The following is a 23,066-nucleotide window of genomic DNA, read 5'->3' on the forward strand; positions in this document are numbered from 1 at the left end:
AAGAATTTTGGATAAATATGGGGCTCCATTGGGTCAATGCTTAAAGAAACAAAAAAAAAAAAACTATCTTTTCCAATACTAATACATAATCTACAACAAAGCAGCAGATAATTCAAATGGTTGTGGTTCATCCTTGTGGTGGCTATGATAAATATCTTGGGTTACCAACCATGGTAGGGAGATCAAAGTTCAATACTTTTAGAAGTATTAAAGAAAAGGTGTGGCACAAGATAAATAGTTGGAAGAACGATTTTCTAACACAAGCATGGAAGGAGGTACTCCTTAAGGTAGTGATTCAAGCAATCCCAACTATTTCAATTAGTGTTTTCAAGATCCCTAAAAGATTGTGTAAATATATTTCCTTAGTGATGTCCAGAATTTTGTGGGGTTACAAACAAGATGAAAAAAGGGTCCAATGAAAGAGTTGGAAAAATATGGGAGGATCAAGGGAAGAGAGGGGTACGAGATTTCGAGATCTTGAGAGTTTTAAAAAAGCTTTGTTAGCAAAGCAATACTAAAGGATGTTATCCAACCAATCTTCATGGCAACTCATATCATGAAGGAAAAGTATTTTAAAAATGTAAACATATTGGAAGAAAAACTTGGACATGGGCCATCTATGATATGGAGAAACCTCTGGTCTTCATTGGACTTATTACAAGATCGCATGATATGGAGAGTGGGTAATGGCAAAGAGATCAGAATATGGACAGATAAGTGGATTCGAATACCATCTTCTTTCAAAGTGCAATCACCTGTAAATGTTCTGACCTAAAAATGGGTGCTGGAAAGAGGATTTCATTGCAGATATATTTAACAATCAAGAGTCTGAATCAATCCGTAGTCTTCCCATTAGTAAAATGGGAGCAAAAGATATAAGGGTCTAGAGATTTACAAAAGATGGAAAATATCTGTTAGAAGTGGATATCATTTTGAAATGTCAAGGAAAAGAGCTTGTAAAGATGAGTCATCGAATGAACAATGTGCATATGAGTACTGGTAGCAGATATGGAAGCACAAGTCCCTAGTTTTGTTCAACAATTTATTTGGAAGGCTAGTCAAGAAATTTTACCAACTAGAAAGAATTTGTATGTGAGACATATTGTGGATTCTATTTTATGCCCGATTTGTTTGAAAGTCTAGGAATATGTGTGTCATGCTGTGTGGGGATGCCCTGCAGCTAGTTATGTGTGGTCAGAAGAGAAAAGACCCGTGCAAAAATGGGCGAGCTCAGATAATAATGTTTTAGGATTATGCAGAAGATGGTTGAGAAATTAAAGAAAGACGAGTTAAATCTGGTAGCCATGATCATGAAAAAAATCTAGGCCAGAAGAAATGCAGTCATTTTCAAAAATCATTTTGACATTCCAAAGATGATAGTAACAGTAGCCATAGCACATCTGGAGGAGTTCCAGCAAATCCAGAAAAACCTAGGCCTCGTTTGTTTTTACAGTTCATCTCAACTCATCCTATCTAATCATTCATCTTTCTCAAATTTTTATACAAAATATAATAAATAATTTAATTTTTTCAAATCTCAATTCAACTTTTTCAAATCTTAAAATAAAAATAATATTAAAAAAATATATTCTAATAATATTTTATTCAACTTTTAATATTCATCTCAATTTATTTTATCTCATCTCAAAAACTAAACGAGGTCGATGAACTACATGGGACATTGACGAATGCAAGAAATATGGCCAGATGGGAGAAACCCGGACAGCTTGGTGAAGGCTAACTGAGATGCAGTAGTAGATGAGAAAAATAAAAAGGTGGGTTTTGGAATTATAGTGAGAGACTCAAAGGGTGAACCTCTGGTCTCAATGTGTGCGTGATGCAATCATCTGTTACTGCCTTACGCAGCTGAAGCCAATGCCTTGAGGAGAGCTGTGGAACTATGTGCTGATCTTGGATTCTAAAGGGTAGAGTTTGAAGGTGATGCCAAGACTCTCATTCAAGCTACAAATAGTACAGAAGAGGATTTGTCTTTGCACGGGCAGCTTATTAATGTGGATACACAACACATGCTGAATGGAAGGCCTGGGTGTAGAGTCAAATTTGCTTTTAGAGAAGCTAATGTTGTTGCTCATGAATTTGTACAACTTGCTCCGTCTCTTGACATGGAGAGGATATGGATGGAAGAAGTTCCATCTTCAATATCTAATTCTGTTGTGAGACAGTTTGTAATGTTTGCTAATTAATAAAATTTTCGTATGTTGATTTAAAAAAATAAATAAAAACATATCTTATTAATCCAAATATACTTTTGGGGTGATGCTAGTTGCCTCCCGAAGTGTTTTTAGTGCATTTTTTTAAAATAAAAAAACAAACAAAAATTCATTACCAGTAACTTTTTTTAATTATTTAAAAAAAAAAAAAAAAAAAAAACCTAAAATACACTAGGAGGATTTTGGGAGACATGCCTGGAACCTGCATTTTCTAACTTTTTATTGACCCCGATTTAATAAATATTATGACACATCTTACGTGATTATAGTTTCATTGGATAAAGAAACAGTTTCATCTCATCTTATTTTTACAATTTTTTTAAATTCTTATATAAAATATAATAAATAATTTAATTTTTTTAAATTTCAAAACAATAATAATATTAAAAAAATAATTTTTTGACAATATATATCTCTCTCCTCAGGCCATAAAGATCTAACATAAGAAATTTTGATCCGATAACTCTTTTATTCCAAAAACAAATAAAACCCACACATTAAGAGTAGAACAATACTCTCCCTTCCATCCTCCTCGTTTCATAACATTCCATCAACCCCGTGATACATTCTCACTCTTCAAGTCTCTTCATATTGTTTGTTCAACCTTTTAAAATCTGTTCTTTCTTTCACAAGTTACATTTGGCACCAATACATAGCCCCACTCCCTTAATATCTTACATTCTCTGTGAAATATCTATAATGATACAGTATAGTTCTGATCTTCCCCTTTGAGATCTTCATATATTTAACACTTGCTTTTCCCATTGTAATAACAACAAATCAAATCCACACTACTATACAGAGTGCATGCTTGATAGGTTGGTGAAATTTGAATTTTGGTGTTGCAAATCTTCTGCTACAACGGAATCCAGCCCTGTTGGTTATGGGGATTGCTGAGTTAAGTTGAAAATCGTTCAAACCAAATTAAAAAGTGAAACGGTTAAAACTATATACGAATCGAACGTGCACACCTTGATTAGCCCTGACTCTGTACCACACAGTACCATGTCATTGGCAGTGAGGAGGCTTGTTATCCTGCTGCCTGCTGAGATCCTCCCCAACTTCTTCTGTGTCTCTCTCAACCAGATCTATTTTTTCACGAGGTATGTAAAATTCAATGACATTTCCTTAGCTTTTGAAATTCTTGTTAAGTTGAAACCTCACTCTGTGTAGTTATGTATTCAAAGGTTTTTTCTTTAATAGAGCAAAAGTTTTGTCAGTTCTTCAGATACTTGGAAGTTCGAAACTTACTTATGAATAGACTATGATTATCTAGATGTCTTTAGTAACTTCATGGTAGAGTTCTTAACATCATATCTATTAGGTTTTAGTTGAATGGTTTAGATGATAATAACGAACAATTTATTAATAAAAGATCAAAGATTTCTTAAAGATGATGAGAAAATATGGACCGTTAAATTTAAAATTAATGATTTAAGAGTTTAAGAAAACTGCAGGAAAATCCAGTTTAAGAAAACTGCAGGAAAATCCACAGGAATATGAATTCAAAAGTTGAGCAGCCACTTTTAATATTCTAGAATCTGTCATTTATGGCATTCTTTTGAGAGAATAAATTAATCACCTGAATGTAGTGTGTCGATGAGCTGCAGTTTAGGTATATGAAGTCTTCAACTACTCCCATCGCCAGCACATGATCTCCTTTGTCTGTTGCTATTGACATTTGGGGTTTGCATTGTCTTCTCCATTCCTACGCCATTTGACCATTTAAGTGGAAGGCTTTTCCCAGTACATGGGGATACAAGTAGAGTTTATTACCTTAAAACTTGAACCTTCAACAGTTGCACCAGCACAATAAAGCCAATCTTTATACGCGACAATTGAATTGATGGGCTTTTTCTGGATCTTCCAACCCTTTGCCCGTGCTTTAATTTCATGCTTCCGGTTGTTTGTAATAGAAAACTCCTGAAAAAGAGTGACATAGCACTTATGTCTCAGTTGGTGCATGTATTTCTGATATCCATGGCCTTTTAGCTAACCTGTATGCTTGAATTTGTACAGCCTACGTAAATCTTTTCCTGAAACACCCTCATGCACTTCACATTCTTGTTCTTGCCAATCTCCTTGACTGTTCTTGATTCCTCAAATACCTGGAGAAATGACATCTTGACGTAGTTGGATCATGGATGGCTATTTTAAAAATGTTTGACATGAGTCTTTTTTATTTTGTGTGTTCTCCTCACCCCCCCCCCCCCCCCCCACCCCCCCCCCCCAATGAAAGGTAATTGAAAGTTTTGATCTTCTTATACAGCTTCATTACATGTTGAGTGGCTTGGCTTTCTCCCGCGGAGGAAGCAGTTGCTTTCTTTGAAAGCGTTAGTGTAAAAATAATTTATAGGCATATTCTTCTGACAAAACTTGTATTTAGGATTCATGCCATCTGAATTAGAGCTTAAGCTGTGAATGATTTTTTATACTTTCTTGTGCTCCATTTTTTTTCTTAATCATTATGATAAAATCTTGATTTATTGTGTGTTGAGAGATTTAATTTATTTTTTCTAGTTCTTGGTGATGATCACAAGATCTTTATTTGTTACAAAATTTCTGAACTTTGAGCTTCTCTGTGTTATATGTGGATGCAAGTGTCTTGGTGTTTGAGCTGAATATTTCTTATTGTACGTTCATAATTTGTGTTACCTTCAACCCATGGCCGTGAGTAACTACAAAAATCATTTCACCGGATGCATCCATGTGCTGAATCGGTTCTTTCACTGCTATTACTTCAATACACTCCAACTTTCTGTGAATAATTTGCCAAACCTGTAGAAGATTCAATTGTGAATGATATTCAGTTCAATTTTCTGCAGCCCATTTAAGAAAGTAAGTGGTTGCTGCTATAAAAATTTACCATACCCTGATGGTTTTATCAACAGAGCCACTTAAAAGGCTATCTCCTGGTTCAAAAAGTGAAAAGCATGTCACTGCCTTCTTGTGCTCCTTCATGTTCCATACAAGCATGGCTGATTGCCCCTTGATGTCCCACACCTATTCAGGGCAGCGGATGTCATTGTTTGCATTTCTGCCAACCTAATATTTCTTCTGTTTTTATTTCCCACACTCTGTGGTAGCACCAAGGCCTCACAACCCTATTTCAAGTGAGGTAATGGTCTTCATATTTGAAGTAGGTAACATAATTCCTCACCTTGATTGAACCATCTGAGTATCCACTGTAAAGCAGTCCCTTGTAGTAGATGAGGGCACATACAGCTCCATTGCATTTGAGACCCGCTTCCATGATTTGTGTGTGAACACAAGAAATACGCTGCTCTTGCAATTGTGATGATTTTGGGAACACAGTGAATCAACACCCATTATTGAGGGTCAATCTTATACAGCTTATGATTGGCAACTAACTTTAGGGCATCTTTTATGCTAATTGCTCAAAATGGCAAACACAAACTGGACATAATGGTGGCATCATGTTGAGTGAGCTAATAAAGGTTGCGTTCTTAGTTGCATACTTGCATCTACTTGATGATATCTTTTACCCAGAATAATTCAAGAGGTAAGGACATGATATATATTGCTTTTAAAACAAAAACATTTAGCCCTATCAATTGTCAGCTCAAATTCTGCTTCTTCTGCCTCTTTTTCTTTCTAAATCCAAATATCTGGAACATATTGATTTTGAAATAATTTACTGATTGCTAGGTTGCTGAGTTAGAACAAGAAGAAGAAGAAGTGGAAGGTACGTAAAAAAGAGGGCCTACATGTAAGCTAGGATTAATTCTGCCACTTGATGAGTACTTACTGATTTGTTCGGTTGGTAATAATTGGTTACTTTATGCAATTCCTCTGCCATCCAGGTTATGCTTGAAAGGCGTCTTAGTGACTCCTTTACTCCTTCGGAGAAATAAATTACTTTTTGCATTCCTACACAAAGAGAATTCATCTAAGGTTTGCATGAGGAAAATTGCACTTTAAAAAAAAAAAAAAATCTTACTCTCCATTCTGCAAAGAAAATTAGACATGGATTATATGTATATAATCAGCCAAACTGTAAAATAGCATATAACTATTTATTGACCTGCTTGCAGGGTGAACCTAGCCAATCAGGTCAAGGGCATGCGTCCTTGAAATCAATGATTGTAGAGATTTTCACAGCCATCAGTTAAAAAGCTTAATTTTCAGTGTTTTAAAATATATTTATATTTGGAGGGCATTTGGACCATGGGGAAGTTATTCCATTTTGACCTTTAGCATATGAGGTAGAATTCTGCCCTTTGGAACCTAGAATCTAATAAACATATGGGGCTGTTCGTGTCATGATGTGCAATAAGTATTTTACTAATGCAATGTGGAATGGAGTTCTGTATAGTTCTCAATATGCTTAAAGCAAGTGCTTTAAAGCTCAATGTTATATTTTTTGTATTTGAAGTGCAACACAATAAGTTTCCTGATTGTACTCGATCTGATGTACTGCCTGAACTTGTCTCTGATTAATGAAAGCTCGATTTATTTTAAAAAAAAAAATTGAGTTGTCTGAAAACCACTGAACCACTGAATGAGTGAAAATTATTGACAGTCATTTGTGTAACCACTGCATCAATTTCATAGTGGTTACATGGGATGAATTTGCATGGGTAGCAGAGTCCAATCTTATACTTTTTTGTGCTTTTTGTTACTGTAAAGTGTATATTACATAGAGATATTTTACAGTGTGGGCATTACCTTTGCCAGAAGCATAGTTATAGATGCACAGACATGCTAGAAGCCTGTCTTCAAGCTCCAATCCAGGATGCAAAAATTGCTCAATGCCACTTAGTAAAATCTCACATGCAGAATATCGTATGCTATCTGGGCTCTTTGTTATTTCACATCCAAGCCATGCAATGGTTATTAGACAAGCCCTGGATACAATCCTTATCTTGCTCTTTAGCCCCTTCTCTAATGCGTGGAAGATAGGATTCCCAATGTTAATGATGGTTCTGGAAATCCTGCTGCACCATGAGTCTGTGAAAGCATCCTGCAAGTCCATGCAGTTTTTCTTTGTTGGCCTGTCTGATACCATGAAAACCATAGATTTTTATTACAGCTTACCTGCAGGCTTTTATCCGACCAGTTAAAATTTCTCAGCATATTGCTGTGATATGGAGAGGCCAACCCAGTTTTTTTAACCAACCAAGCTACTGTATATGGTTCCCCTGTCCAAGCATATGTTCCACCAAGATTTGATAGGATGTATGCAGACAAAAGCTGCAGAGAAGATCCTTCTTCAGATGCCAGGTGCTTCCGAATGATCTGCATAGCCTCTTCTCCAAACACGCTTCTGCCAGGTGAGTTATTCTGCACAAATACATTGCCTAACTTGGTTAATGAAAGCTTATTTTAGAGGTTCAAAGTCTAAATCAACTAAAGTGGAGTAAACACCAAACTCAATAGTAACAAGGATATGAAGCAACAGTGTCAGGTTGAAATGCATGATAAGTAGTCTTTATGTTTGTACCACAAAGTTATACCCCCTGAAAGTTATCATGCCCAATTCCAGTTTAATTATTCAATAATCACAAGGCCCATCAGATTGGTTTGAATGCAAGAAAATATATCATCTGTTTCTTGGAAAAATGGGTAGCCGTGCTGATCAAATTAGTTTTGATTTGTTAGATCCCTTCATTGAGAACTCATAATATATTTTTCCAGAATCTCGCCTTCTTGTCTTGAAACAATAAATCCTTTGAATTTATCTTAAGGAAACATATAGTACCATACGCAAATATTAGATGCTGGTGTTCCCTTGCATCTATGTGACAAAAGGCACACTTCATCATTTTCAACATCTGCTAACTTCTTGTATTTTTCTTGTTTATCATTACTAAACAGGGAATTTATCATATTTGGTCAAAATGCTCAGAGCCTATCCCAACCAGAAGTCTGGAACTCCTAACTCCTATGATAGAATAGTCTGACGAGGACATCAAGAATTTAAGGGAGGAGATTGTAATACCCCATATAGAGTAATTATATAGATGGTGAATAGGATCCTATATTACTTGGGAGGAAGAAGTTTTTGCTCTTTATAATAATTCCAATGAGCTCTAATTGTACCATTGACTAGTCTTTTTAGAGTATATGGCTCATATGTGACTTAAGCCTCCGTTACATCAGCTTTGTGATACCCCAAACTTTTGGTTGCAAAACTCTGTCTAGACATGTAACTGTTTAATGAAGGGTGTATCATACATGCTATAGTTGGCTACAGTTCAAGAGAACTGCAATATCTCTGCCCTTGGATCATGCCTTAATCAGTTGATAACAAGAACTGCAGAGTGCAAGATAGTAAGACAATATTATATGCATTAACTGCCTGGTTCAATTTTTGGTTGTGATTCTGTACCGTAAGCTATGAAATGACAACTATGACCTATATGATCATAAAAATTACCATTGTATCCAGTTGAAGAAGTACATTTGCTGCCAAAAGTTGGTATTCGGGTTGCAGCTGTTGGAGACAATCCATTAGTTTGTGCATAATATCAATGCTTCCTTCTTTTTGTATTTTCTGCAACAAGCCAATGGCTGATGACCTGAAGAAAATGATAAATAAATTTCAGAAGACCTTCTAGGGCTAGGATCGTGAAAAGACTAGATATACGAAACTCTAAAAAGAGGCTTTGTTATGAACCCTCTAGGTAAAACTCACCCTTGAAAACTAGCTTACAAGAGAAGGGTGCTTAAAGGCTTATAAACTATCAACCAATCCCATACTTAGTCGATGTGGGATCATAACAACCACCACACTCCGCAGCCGACATCCACAGCGGTCCCGGCACTCACACTGGTTAGCTGTGCGCTAGGTCTTTTCCTAGTTCCGGGCAAACACTGCCATGCCGGCATTACCCCCCTGAAGCACGATTGCAACCGTCGTAACATAGCCTTAGACATGGGGTGGCTCTGATACCATTTGTTATGAACCCACTAGGTAGAACTCACCCTTAAAAACTAGCTTACAAGGGAAGGGTGCCTAAAGGCTTATAAACCACCAACCAATTCCATACTTAGTCGATGTGGGATCATAACAAGGCTTCTAACAGATTGTCCTTACAAATGAATGAGATACAATTAAGTCTCTAATCGATAGTCCTTACAAATGAATGAGATACAATTAAGGCATTGTTTGGATACAGAGATAGTTTTATCTCATCATTACAACTTTCACAAATTCCCACACAAAATATAATAAACAATTCAACATTTTCAAATCCCAAAATAATGATAATATTAAAAAAATAATATTCTAACAATATTTTATTCAACTCATCTAAAACTATCTCATCTGATCTCATCTCACTATTCAAACGAACCCTAAGTCTCTAACAGATAGTCCTTACAAATGAATGAGATACAATTCTCTATGACATGCAAGTAAGTACATGCAGACTGGTTCACAGATAGAATTATGCCCACATGCACCACTAAAAAAAAGAGTTTAGTCCATGTCCAAATCTCATTTGGCTGCATAGACTTATGGATCAAAATTTGGTTTCTCTAAAATTCAGCACTCCTGTTTCATATACCTAAATATCTAGACGCACATTAACTGCATTTTTCTCAAAAAATAAATACAAAATAGCAGGAAAACTAATGGAGTTAAATCTTCTTTCATACCTTGGTATTCGAAGGATCTCATGAAAAAACTCAAGTGCTATGAACTTGTGATGATTCTTGTTACTTTGTAGTAGCAGAATGAATCGAGTCACAGGAGTAAATTGCGATATATACTTTCTGCATTGCCCATCAAATTGCATGCACTTTATAAGAATAGTGGCCAAAGAGAGAAACTCATTCAGATTATTAGTTCTTGCTACATCTAGGAGCCTGGAAATAATGCAAGGAGAATTGATTGCAGCCAAGTGCTTGTTATTTGTCGTGTAATCAAATGCAGTTACTAATACTTCAATAATCTTAAGTGATGCTCCAGGAGGTGTCGGCAGAAGCGATGCCGTCCCACCCTTGTAACTGCCTGGGGTGCACACGACCTCCACCAGTGCTGGTAATATTTCTAATGTTTTGATCTCCCCAGGGGATGGATTTATTAGATAGATTAGAATTGCAGCCTCGTGCACGTTTTGCTTTAGAGCACTTGCCAAAACATGTAGCTGTAAGCCTTTTTTCTTGATGTCTTCAATAGCTGACTTGTTTGCTGAAATGATTGCTGTGAGTATAGACACCGATGTCCTAATTACTCTTTCCTCTTTGGAAGTTGAAATACCGGCAAGCAGCTGATCCAGAATTACATCCTTGAGCATACAGTATTTTACTTCTGTTTTATTGTTCAACATTTTGTAAAATTTTGCAACTTCCTCTGCATAATCTTCATCACTTTTTCCTAATCCTCTGGAGAAACACAGCTTTGGAATTGTCTTTTCAAATATCCCCAATAGTTCACTGGTGGAGTCTTTTCCAGAATGTGAACAAACTTTATTGAAGCTTTTCCAGCTACTTGAGTTCTGTATATCTCTGGCAGCACTTCCTTGATAATTTGTCAGGGTGATCCTATGTTTCTGCAGCGATGTAGAAGATGCTATATGATCAAAGAACAGGAATTTGTGTGGATTTAATGTCCTTTGATTTGATTCCTTCTCTGCATGGATATTCCGAATGGTGTTTGATTTTTTATCTCTATCTTGCATAATGGTTGCGCTTAATTCACTGATGGCTTCAATGTTGGGCATTGGATTCTTGGGAGCGCATGGCAAAGATAATGCTGTAAGTTCTGGTTCTGATGTTGAGCAAGGACTCTGCACCTTCCTGTGCAGGTCAGTGCAATGAATTTAATAAATAGTCTGGATATGGATATCAGGTTTTCATTAGTACTAAATATAAAAGAAAATGGTGTATGTTATTGTGATAGTGTACTGAACTGATCACAAACTTCTGGTTGTCGGTCATCAGCGTTTATTGTTGGGACTCTTCCTGAGCATTTAGTTCCATCCATGTCTGCCTGATTCATAAAGAGATGCAAAAGTATTTTGCAATCATTAGTTCCTCAATTATACAGAAAGAGGCATCCTTATTTAAATTTGTTTTCTTAAAAACAAAATCCTTGGCAATATTATTGTCTTGTGAACAATTACCTCCATGTCACTGTCGTAGAATGAATCATCGTACCATGAACCTACTGAAGCAGTTGCATCTGACTGTGACTCCTGCACTAACTCTTTTAGGCATCTGATACTTGGATTTCTATGGTCTTCAAACTCTGGAACTTCAGTAGATGCCTTAGGTTTTTCCACCATTTGATCTATTACACCATGAGGATCAAGCGGATGCACCTTCTCATACTACACCAAGTTTTAACATCATGCAAAATCTAGTTTCATGTCATATAAATTAAATGAAAAAAAAAATTAGTCAATGCAGTGTGCCAATAATATCGGTTTACTTTGTGGGTAGTATATACAATTCTCTTGCTTTTAGTATGAAGCATCTGCAGAGTGCATATGTGAAATCCTACTCGCAAATACTTAAAGAGCATCTGAAATAATGAAATAACAATGGTGACAAAAAGTAAGCGATGGCTTACATTATAATAATTCTGCACGCTGAGTTGTCTTTGATCAATTGAACTCAAAGATTCAGAGCTAGTAGGTATTGTATGCCTGCTCATGAGTAGTGAATCATAATTAGCTCTTGCAGAATGACATTCACTAGAAATAATTTCATGCTAAAATCAAACTCCTTTCCTTGTTCACAATATTCCAACTTCTTTTTCAAATACAAGTTGAACATTCAAATCCTGAGTTGCAGCAGTCATGGAGGTGTATTTGACTTTCCCTGTTAATTTTATGATGAGCTTTAGGGAAGAACTTACGTCTTATATTGTGATTCACTGTCTCGGGATGGAATCTCTCTGCAGCCACAGTGCCACTGAGGAGCCTCTCCATATGACATGACCTGATAATATATTAACCGGTCTTTGTAGCTCCTTGCCATCTGCCTTATTTGGTCACTATAATCATCCTCTTCAGACTCCACAAGATATGTAGACCCCAAGCTTCTCTCTCTAATAATTTCCTTCTTTTCATCTACAGTGCATGAAGGAATAATACTTTCACAAAGTCCCGGTGCCAATGCTGTTCGAACAAGTTTTGGATACACCAAAAGCGCTTGGATGAAATGCAGAGCAGCCTGCCACTCATCTTTTTGGAGGTTACTAACTACCGAGAGGTAAAAGTAGGAGCAACACACCAAATGACGGTTTGGAACTCCGGCCGTGAAATGTTGCTTATCAAGCAATGCGGGGACCTGAAGCATTTGTTCCGACTTCCTCAGTCTAGAAGCTGTCTCTTCCGGCATTTTTGTTTGAATTGCAGATTCAATGCTGTTAATGCCCCAGTAAAAGTTTGCCAGTACAGATTGCTCGTTGAATTCGAAGAATTCCAGCTTTTGATATTTCAGATTTGAGGTGCATATCAAGTGTAGAGAACTCCTAGCCTCAGCATTTCCTAACAGTTCGGTGATGTAATTATTGATTGAAACAACGAGTACCTGTATGGAGTTGATGTCTGGTCTTTCATAATCATTGGATGGAACAATTGATGTAGAACAAGAGGAGGAGGAGGAGGAGGAGGAGAGGAAGGAGGAGATAGGAACCATGGAATTAGAAGACATGTTCATGTCTTGTGGAAGAAGATTGTGCCTAATATGCTTAGGAAAAAGAGAGAGAGAGAGACTTAATAGTGTTGCAGAGTTGTGGACGTCTGCAACAATTTCCCGTGACTATACCAGCCAAATCTCTAAACTTCAGTGGACCCTTTGGCCACAGACAAAAAATTGACCGTTGTTTCATTTAACGGAGGGAATGAAAAGTGAGAAAACATTCAATTGCTAATTGGGTTTTGCTATACATCAGCTACTGTTCATTTTCACATCCTACACTTGACAGTCATTTTTTTTATTTTTTCCATAGAGTGTGAAGTGTTTTTTATAAGACGTAGAGTCTAAAGTAGTGAATAGTGACTAATGAAAAAAATTATTCTTAGTAATTTCCTTCTCATGCCAATATATCATATTGCTTTGGTGCCTTTTGTGTTTCCTGATAATTATGTTTAATTAAAATTATCTGGGAAAATAGTAACTGTGATTCTTTCTAGTTTTTGGCTGCTAGAAGCTCTAAGCTAGGAATTTTTTAGAAAAATGATAGACATACAACTCTAATGTATTAATTGTCTTGGATCTTGTTGTGTAGGCATGGAGGCGATTATATATCCTAGTCAGAGCAAGTCTAAGGGTCCGTTTGGCAACACAACCGTTTTCAAGTATTCTTATATATTCTCATACATTCTCAGATATTTCCTTCTCAAAATATTTTTCAATTTCAAATTTTTAATTTTTTCATTTAATCATTACAAATCTTTCAAACTCTTAAACAAAACACAAAAAATAATACTATTTTTTTAAATTTTAAAACAAAAATTATATTCAAATAGTTTTTTAACTTTATAATATTTTTATTTAACTTTTTCTCTCTCATTTCGCAAAATTTAATAAAATATTTTAATTCAAATCATTTTAGTAATATTTGTAGATATTCTGAGATATTCTAAATATCCAACTTTGCTTAAGTGAACCATCACTTTCTCGTTAATTTTGCATCTCTCTCTCTCATGTGTTATTTGGGTTTCCCACCCACATAAATTATATGACTTAAATGGTGAAAACAAATGGAGTTTTCTCTTTAAGCAAGCTAGCTGCTAATTAATATTACTCGATCAGGTGGTAGTTCTTCATGTAGTACTTCTATTCTAAAAGCTGGTGTATAATTTTTAGGGTTATGTAGTTTCTAAGTGAATAATTGAACCTCTCTAGTCTTGTTCAGAATTCTCTACGTATAAAACTATTTTAAAATTTGGAAGTATTAAAGCAAAATTTGGAAGTATATATTACATCAATCATCTGTCTCTATTCCTCTCCTGTTTTCACATCTTGACAACCATGCAAGCCTAGTGGCACCATACAGAACATGCAAACTTGCCGTAACAAGTTTCTTCATATGATTAGATTTTTGGACGTACGATCTGATATTAATTTATCTTTTATTTTTTATCTTTTTCCCCTACCTCATTAGTAGAGAGATTGTACAGCCATGCATGGATCATGGCTGATGCATGGATCTCATCCATGTAACTACATTTCAAGCTGGGTCAAGGAATTAGAGCCATTTCAAGCACTTAAATGATAAGATATATAAATGACCTTTTGATTCCGTTGTTACGTGATGTGATCGTCGAGTCCATGCAGATCCGTGACTTGTGAAAGGGACATGACCTACTGAAGCAGCAGGTCAAGCCTATGCTAAATTTATCCATTTTTATCTTTTATATATGCAGTCTGCCGTCTGGCCTCTTCTCCATTGTTGCTGTGGAAGTCTTATACATATAAGCTTATCCATGCATGCCTGCAGTATCAGCTATGAAGATATCATCATTGACTATCAGCTTTTGATATTTGCTCTTGTACAATTGGCATCGGACCCTTGTCTGTCGTCTGTCACGAGCAGAATATAAATTTTTATGAAGAGTCTAGTTTTTTCAAAGTTTGATCAAGATCACATGAGCCTGTAACCACCACCCCAAAAAAACAAGGAAATTTTGTTTAATGCATGTGTTTTGATTTGGTTGATATTGATCACCAATTGTTCTTTATTTTCCCTTTTAGAAATAATACTCTTTTATTGGCGATAATTTGTTTATATATAAATTTAGGTTCCAACTTCAGAATTAAAGGAAACATGTATGATTTTGATGTATATATGTTTAATACGAGTATTATATATCTATCATTAAAGGGTTTTGTACTCAATATAATCCGTGGCCGGCCAGGCTAAGAAGGGGTCCATGCTTGCATAGATGGTGTGTTTCTACAGCTTGAAGGATTGATGCAGAGGATCCGAGTTAAATGATGTTAAGTTGTCAGATTGTACATTGATTGCGCTGAAATATCTTGAGATGGCAGATCAGCGCAAAGCTGACAGAAAATCATGATATTTCCTTGATTGGGATAGTTTTGGGCACATTTTGGTATTTTGGTCATAATTTTGGCTACGTATATCAGAATAGCGCATGTGACCCTAATTCAAAAAGCTCTTTTCAGCGCGCACATTGTGGCTATGCTCGATGTACATCATTTTCGAGGTCAAATTTCACTGTTTTTCCCTCTGAATCCCTATTATTAGTTATTTTGTTGTCTTTTATGGTAATATTTCATTTATTATTTAGGAAGTGATTCTAAACTCGATTTTAGGCAAGATTTTTGTCAGATTACTTCTTTTATTACGTATTTATTTTTGGTGTGATTATTGAGATTTTGTTATTTTTGGTAAAATTTTGATACGGTCAATTTTCAGCTATTACAACTTGGCTTGTAAGTTGATTTGGTCATTTTTGGATTTTGACAATTTTAAATTGAACATCAGAGTAGTTTTCTCTAAAATTTGAACGTTTCTATTGTATTCATTTCCTGTAAATTATCTATTAAAATTAATCTACAAAATAATCACTATTATGACTGGCGTCAAGGACCGTGACTGGTTTGCAGTACTCTGGTGTCATTATATTCAAATAAAGCTGGGGCAAGCCCAGTGGCCAGTCGGGGAAGTAAGGTCATGAGTTGCTGCACGCTGCTGGGGACCCATGATCATGCATGAAATTGTCCATGCACCACCTCCATTCATGTATTTTTGTCGAACCTGCCGAACGAACATATACGGCATGCAAACTAGGAGGCCATGAATGATCATCAGAGATCGATCAATTTCATTCTCAAGAACCATATATATATAATATATATATATATATGTATGCATATTAATATAATCCATGACTATAGAAATTAAGAAAGAAAAGAAAATATAAAAATAAAAATAAATAAAGGGATATATATGGATGATCACGGGCGCGCTTTCTGCATTGCTGCCTGCCTATTATTTTCATCATCTCTTTCGCATTATTGGGGGAGGACTCCAATCAATCATTCTCCAAACAACTAATTAACTCCCTCAAAATTAATCTATGTGTTCTAATTGTATTATAAGAACTATCATTTGATTTGATTGTTGTACGTCTTATAATTTAATTAGGAGACAATTATTGTATATTTTTAACCAATAATAATTATATTAATTTCTCTATTAAATTATCGAAGTAACAATTAATATTAATTATAGGATAGGATTCCGATTGTGTCAGCTCTCTCTCTCTCTCTCTCTCTCTCTCTCTCCATTCTATAGACTTTTTTATTTCAAACAAAAACTTTAGAGGAGCCGCCTTAATTAGGCCGGTTCACATGACTAACATTGCTATATATAATTGATCGACTTGATATATTAGTCATTTCATTGTCTTCGATGATCAAGTTTTATTTTATGGTGTTCTCAAAAAAAATAAAAATAAAAAAAAGTCATGGATTTTGGAATGAGCAAATGGTTTTGATTAATTAGCGTGAATAAATTAACTGCTCACATTGCTTATTATATATGCATTTATGTGACAAATATTTGTCATCTAGATTTTAAAAGATTAGGTTACATATATGTAAGTCTTAAAGCTTACACGAGCAAATTAATAAATAATTATTTATCTTAAAAAATAAATGATAACATTTATGTCAAAAACCAAGATCTGCTACCTTTACAAATTATCACTTGATCTTAATTACAAGTGCGTATAAACACTTGCTTTTACTTCTTCTTCTTCTTCTTCTTGATCTTCTTCTTCATTTTTTTTTTTTTTTTTTTTTTTTTGGTGCGGAATTTTTTAGATGAATTAACGAGCGAAAGTTTTTGGATTAATGAACTATAAATCAGTGAGGAACAACCATTCAGTAACTGCTAGGATCGTAGCCATGCATAATCAATGAGGCTAAAGTACTACTTGAGCTAGTCGTGACTTCGTTACAACAAATATATATTTTTCTCGCAAGGGATTGTGGTGGCAAAAAGCCTCCATTCCAGGGAAAAGAGCACAATTTTTTATCCTGGATGCTTATGGAATAAAATTGATGAGATAAAGTATTTTTCTCCACAAAAAATCCAACTTGTGGGAAATGCCTACATTTTCCCATAAGATTAGTATGGAAAAAAAATTATTTCATCATGAAAAATATGATAGCCTTTCATTGTAAATTGTGGGAAAAAAGTCTTTACGAAGAACTCTATTGCGGGAAATAATCACGTTTGACAAAAAAAAAAAAAAAAGTATTTGCCGCAAGTTATATTCACGACAAATACTAAGATATTTCAGAAAAAAAAATGTAAAAACAAAAAAAATGATATTGAGCCAAAAATAATCATAAAAAAATGGTCTAATATAAGGTATAAAAAAAGTATCTTGGCTTTATCAGGTACAATCTACAATAACATGTTCATTCTCAATGTAGAGCTTAAAGAGTAGAATAACAAATTGTTGCAATTGTATTTAAACTATCCTGGAAAGAAAAATTCTATACATCATATTACTATCTCACTTTCATCCCACTAAGTATGATGTGACACATTTATTACCATTAAATGATCATTTATTGCATGCTTCTTTATCATCTAATATGATACATGTAACACATACTACTTAGTATCATCAAAATAGGATGAGAGTGTGGTGTATAGAAATACTCTTTTGGAAAAGGAAACTTGAAATCTTACCATGAACATAGATGCCAAAAACCTCGAATTTCTGTATAGGACAATGAGCTTATACCAAATTAATTTCCAATGAAGCAAAAAATTACAAACTGAAAATAATTCAGGAGAAAGATCCAAAATCTATGAGTAAATTGTGCTTTGCATATGTGAAAATGAGAAACAAAAATAATGGTGTCTAGTTCTTTTCGCCGAAGGGAGAATTGTTTGATAAATGTGTGGAAGAGGCCCGAGTGGAACTTTCAGAGGCCTTGACTCCTGAGGCGTTGCATCTAGCTAAAATCCTTTGGTTGGGGAGGAGTTGGAAGTGTCTAATGAGTCAGAGGGGACGCCGTCTAAGCAATGTGACAACTGGTTTGAAATTACAGAGGCGGAGGATGAGGATGATGGCCAAGAAATTTTGGCAAAATCTGATCCAAGAAGTACTCTGAGGCTAGTGAATGAAGCCTTGGAATTTGAGTTAGGTGGGTTGGGAGATAGGGATCCTTTTGCTGGGGCAAATATGCATCATCTAGATTTTATGTCCAATGCGGGGTTCGATGGTGAGTTCGTAGAGGAGTTGAATGAGTCAACAGCAAAACCTTTTGATTCAGATCCAGATATGCATGTCCCTCTGAAAAAAGTAAAAGGGGTAAGAAAAGAAAAATCGATTGTGGTGTTGGAGAGTCGTAATCATTTCAAAAAACTTCTATAATTTTTTTTATGTATATTCTTACCTGGAATATTAGAGGGATTCGTTCATTGAAGAGTAGACTTCGGCGTATTTTAAATAAAAGTCACCATTCTATGGTGGCCATTTTAGAACCATTTTTAAATTCTAATAAGAGCATTAGATGGGCATGTTGGATGAAGATGCTGTACTATTTTAATAATGTAGAGGTAGGTGGAAAAATTTGGCTTTTCTGGGATACTGATGTTGAGCTCGATTTGGTTTCAATGTCGGATCAAGCTATTAATGGATGGTTTGTTCATGGAAATTGTCGGGTGCTTGCAACCTTCGTTTATGCCAGTTGTTTTCAGGTTAAAAGAGTGGAATTGTGAGAGTTTTTACATGCTCAAAATTTTTGTGGGCTTCCCTAGTTTAGTTGGGGGGGGGGGGGAGGAGGAGAAGATTTCAATATAATTCGAGACGATAATGAAAATGTGGGTAGCTTCTTGCAGGCTCCTCGGGCGAAGAGGGAATTTAATGATTGTATTCATGCATGTGGCTGGTGGACCTTCCTTGTGAAGTTAATCATTTTTCGTGGTGCAATGGAAGGTAAGGGGGTAGAAGGATTTGGGCTAGACTGGATCAAATTCTGGTGAATGTGTATTTTACGAACTACTTTGGAGGTGTTACAGTTTCGTATCTGCCTAGGACGTCTTCGGATCATGCACCAATGCTGGTTTAGAGTTAATGTTATTCGACCGTTCAAGTTCCTTCGTATGTGGGGATCGCATGAGGGATTTCTCCCTTTAGTGCAGGAGGTTTCGAATGAGCGAGTTGAAGGCTATGCCATGGTGAGAATTAGTAAAAAAATTAAAGAAGTTGAAACGCACGTTACAGACGTGGAACCGAGAGGTATTTGGCCGAGGGGAGGCTGAGATTAAAAAGCTGGAAGATTGCATCACTGGGTTGGAAGTAAGTATGTCCCGTTCTTACTCATCTCAGACCGAAAATGAATTGTTAAGTTGTAAACAAGAGCACTTGCAATGGGTTCACAGAGAGGAGGTTTTGGCCTGTCAGAAATCAAGAGTTAAATGGTTTGTCGAAGGGGATGCTAATTCAAGTTTCTTCCATGCTACCTTGTGGAAGGAGTAAAAAAATTGAGAAGATGCAACTGGAAGATGGCAGTACGCTAACTTGGGGGAAGCGATTCATGAAGGGCAATTTCTTTTTTCCAAAATTTGCTTACGGTGATGCCGATTGAGAGTAATATGGCTGAGATGGAGCTGATACAGCTAGTGGTGTCCATGGAGGATAACGAGGTCATGTGTGCTGTTTCGACTTTACATGAAATCAAGCAATCTCTATGGTCTCTTCCGGCGGATAGTAGCCCTGGCCTAGATGGTTTTTCAGTTAGCTTTTCATGCTTGCTTGGGATATTGTGAAAGACAATCTGTTGGAAATGGCTAAAGAATTTTTTGAAGGTCAGACGATTTCAACTTTTTTTAGGGCTACGAATTTGGTTATGATTCCGAAGGTCGATGAGCCTTTGGGTTTTGGTCAGTTTCGATCAATCAGCCTATGTTCAGTTGTCTATAAAATTATGTCGAAGATTATGGTTTTTCATTTGGCGCTGATCTGGATAAAATTATTTCTCCTGAGTAGGCAGCATTTATACCAGGAAGAAGCATTTTTTATAACATATTGTTGGCTCAGGATCTAGTTCAAGGCATTAATAGGAAGGCAAAAGGGGGAAATGTTTTGCTGAAATATGATATGGCCAAATGATGCATGACGTCAATGAGCAGGCAACTAAACCACCAATGAATGACCAAGAATAGTCCATGCGGATCGCACCACACCAGCACAACGATTTCCTTCCTTTTCTTTTCATAGCAAATAAGATGAATTGATACTCTGTTTCTTTCCTAATATGGTTTCTTTCTTTAATTTATTACTTTCGTATGGTAACTTTCCTTTACTAAATACTTTCCTTTATTGTTATTTTCTTCCTACAATTAACCTGTGAATGGAAGAAAGGAAGTAGCATTCTTTTCGCAAAAGTTTGAACTTTATCAATAAAGTTGTCCCCAATTTCGTTCCAGAGAAGACACAGCTCTTCTTCATAACATTTTCTTTATCTCTGTCTTCTGCTACGCCAAATTGGCATCAGAGCAAGGTTGCGCCTGGCTTGATGGCAGGAGAAGAGAATAACCCCCATGACGAAGGGCGTGGAATACCAGCCCTTTGGGCTGCTGTCCAGTCGCAAAACCAGCAAAACCAACAACGATTCGAGGGGATCGAGAGGATGCTGCAGGAAATCCAAAGAGTCGTTACCAACATTCAATTGGTGGCGATGGGCATCAGGAGAATAGGAGGAATCAAAATAACCCACATGGAGACATTGGCTTTATACCGAGGAGACGAAATCAAGCGCCAGATAATTCATCTAGTGAGGAGGAAGTCGCTGGATTCGAAGGAGAGGTCCCAGCTAATAGAAGGGGGCTGCATCAAAATAACAACTTTCGAATAAAAATCGACTTGCCATGCTTTAACGGACATCTCCATGTCGAGAGCTTTCTTGACTGGTTATTAGAAGTAGAAATTTTTTTTGATTATATGCAAACCCCTGAAGCACAACAAGTGAAGTTAGTGGCTTATAAACTGCGTGGTGGTGCATCGGCATGGTGGGAACAAATGCAAAGCAATAGGCGACGGCAGGGTAAACAACCAATGCGAGCATGGCCGAAAATGAAGCGATTGATGAGAACTAGATTCCTACCGCCGGATTATGAACAGATTCTGTATCAGCAATATCAAAATTGCAAGCAAGGCATGAGAACTGTTAGTGACTACATGGAAGAATTTTACAGGCTGAAGTCGCGCAACAACCTTTCTGAAACAGATGGGCAGCAAGTTGCGAGATTTGTGGGAGGGTTACGCATGGCCATTCAAGACAAAGTCTCACTGCATACAGTATGGACGTTATAGGAGGCTGTTAACTTAGCTCTGAAAATTGAGCTACAACTGTCTCGGCCACAGTCGAGAGCACCGTCTTTTACTCCACCCATCAAGGCTGTTGATCAACCATCACGGCCGAGCAGTTCACAACCAAGTTCGTCTAGTCGACCTCAAAAGGGAAACACCAACAATCAAGCAGGGAGAGAACTGACAGCCCCATCAGCACAAAGGAGCGGCACCAACAATAATCCTTACTCCAGGCCTATGTTGGGCAAATGTTTTCGATGCAACCAGCCTGGACATCGCTCTAACAAGTGTCCTACACGACGAACAGTGCATATGATTGAAGGGGAAGAGGAAGGTCAGGAGGATGAGGGCGACAGCGAAGGTGAAGAAGCAGGAGAATTTGTAGAAGGCGACGAAGGAGAACCCGTGAACTGTATCATACAACGGGTGATGTTGGCCCTAAAGACTGAAGAGGAAAATCAGAGGCACTCGATATTCAAAACACGTTGCACTATCAACAATAAGGTATGTAACATGATCATAGATAGTGGAAGCTGCGAAAATATTGTATCTAAAGCTCTTGTCACTGCACTTGCGTTGAAAACTGAGAAACACCCACGGCCGTATAAAATCGGTTGGATTCGAAAAGGGTCCGAGACTCGCGTTAATAATATTTGTCGAGTTCCTTTTTCCATTGGGAAAATTTATAAGGACGAAGCACTATGCGATGTGGTGGAGATGGATGCGTGCCATATTTTACTTGGATGCCCATGGCAGTTTGATGTGGATGCTCTTTACAAGGGGTGAGAGAACGTTTACTCATTTTTGTGGCAGGGGCGCAAAATTGTACTGGTTCCTACAGGGGACAAGGCGCATGAGTCGATCAGTGCAGATAAAAAAAGTTCCTTCCTCACGGTCTCTGAAGCACAATTCATGGCAGATGCTAAGGAAACAGTGGAAGTTTGGACCCTTGTAGTGAAAGGCAGTGATGAAGTAGAAGCAGTCGATATTCTCCAGCAAGTGCATCATCTTTTATCTGAGTTTGGAGACATCATGCCACAAGAACTACCCGAGGGATTGCCTCCTATGAGGGATGTCCAACACCACATCAACTTGGTCCCAGGAGCAAGCCTGCCGAATCTATCTCACTATCGTATGAGCCCCAATGAACACCACATTCTACAAACCCAAGTGGAAGAGCTCCTCCGAAAAGGCCTGATCAGAGAGAGCATGAGCCCATGCGCTGTGCCGGCACTACTCACACCAAAGAAAGATGGGACCTGGAGGATGTGCATGGACAGTCGCGCCATCAACAAGATCACGGTAAAATATTGATTCCCCATTCCCCGTTTAGCTTATATGCTCGACATGCTTGCAGAGTCTAACGTGTTCTCCAAGATAGACCTACGGAGTGGGTATCATCAGATTCGAATTCGGCCAGGTGATGAGTGGAAAACAGCGTTTAAAACCAAGGAAGGCCTATATGAGTGGATGGTAATGCCGTTCGGCTTATCGAATGCACCAAGCACTTTTATGAGGGTCATGCACCAGGTGCTCAAGCCATTCATAG

The 23,066-nt window shown here is 36.9% G+C and overlaps 2 protein-coding genes across 5 annotated transcripts; one reads left to right on the forward strand and one right to left on the reverse strand.

Annotated features, from left to right (window-relative positions):
• Positions 1-2,735: 2,735 nt before the first annotated feature.
• Positions 2,736-13,072, reverse strand: LOC121246549 (putative E3 ubiquitin-protein ligase LIN). 4 transcript variants are annotated; one of them, XM_041144721.1, is made up of 17 exons: positions 12,061-13,051; positions 11,773-11,848; positions 11,324-11,530; positions 11,111-11,190; positions 9,855-10,997; positions 8,632-8,773; positions 7,290-7,535; positions 6,921-7,215; positions 6,001-6,122; positions 5,392-5,511; positions 5,103-5,234; positions 4,887-5,009; positions 4,229-4,339; positions 4,008-4,154; positions 3,814-3,939; positions 3,203-3,319; positions 2,736-3,105 (listed from the first exon to the last, which is right to left on the reverse strand). In XM_041144721.1, exons 1-17 carry the CDS (start codon positions 12,864-12,866, stop codon positions 3,088-3,090), a joined length of 4,011 nt encoding a protein of 1,336 aa, XP_041000655.1. In that variant the 5' UTR covers positions 12,867-13,051; the 3' UTR covers positions 2,736-3,087. The 4 variants fall into 4 exon arrangements, 2 of the variants coding, with proteins under 2 accessions (XP_041000655.1, XP_041000656.1); XR_005937132.1 differs by lacking the exons at positions 2,736-3,105; positions 3,203-3,319; positions 3,814-3,939; positions 4,008-4,154; positions 4,229-4,339 and having other exon boundaries at positions 5,103-5,308; positions 12,061-13,070; XR_005937133.1 differs by lacking the exons at positions 2,736-3,105; positions 3,203-3,319; positions 3,814-3,939; positions 4,008-4,154; positions 4,229-4,339 and having other exon boundaries at positions 5,392-5,516; positions 12,061-13,069.
• An 8,076-nt stretch (positions 13,073-21,148) lies between these two features.
• On the forward strand, positions 21,149-22,831 carry LOC121247371. Its single transcript, XM_041145734.1, has 3 exons — positions 21,149-21,490; positions 21,572-22,021; positions 22,331-22,831. Exons 1-3 carry the CDS (start codon positions 21,149-21,151, stop codon positions 22,829-22,831), a joined length of 1,293 nt encoding a protein of 430 aa, XP_041001668.1.
• The last annotated feature ends 235 nt before the right edge of the window (positions 22,832-23,066 follow it).

This window comes from Juglans microcarpa x Juglans regia, chromosome 1S, assembly GCF_004785595.1.
Source record: "Juglans microcarpa x Juglans regia isolate MS1-56 chromosome 1S, Jm3101_v1.0, whole genome shotgun sequence".
NCBI classification, from domain to species: domain Eukaryota; kingdom Viridiplantae; phylum Streptophyta; class Magnoliopsida; order Fagales; family Juglandaceae; genus Juglans; species Juglans microcarpa x Juglans regia.

Bases quoted from the DNA above. Each gene is read 5' to 3' on its own strand.
- LOC121247371 (XM_041145734.1), top strand. From the start codon at position 21,149: ATGCAAACCCCTGAAGCACAACAAGTGAAGTTAGTGGCTTATAAACTG. The intron at 21,491-21,571 runs GTCTCACTGCAT...TCTCGGCCACAG, and splicing joins GCATGGCCATTCAAGACAAA to TCGAGAGCACCGTCTTTTAC. The intron at 22,022-22,330 runs GTATGTAACATG...TTTTTGTGGCAG, and splicing joins GTTGCACTATCAACAATAAG to GGGCGCAAAATTGTACTGGT.
- LOC121246549 (XM_041144721.1), bottom strand. From the start codon at position 12,866: ATGAACATGTCTTCTAATTCCATGGTTCCTATCTCCTCCTTCCTCTCC. The intron at 11,849-12,060 runs GTAAGTTCTTCC...ACTCATGAGCAG, and splicing joins AGTGAATCACAATATAAGAC to GCATACAATACCTACTAGCT. The intron at 4,155-4,228 runs GTTAGCTAAAAG...ACTCTTTTTCAG, and splicing joins GTACAAATTCAAGCATACAG to GAGTTTTCTATTACAAACAA.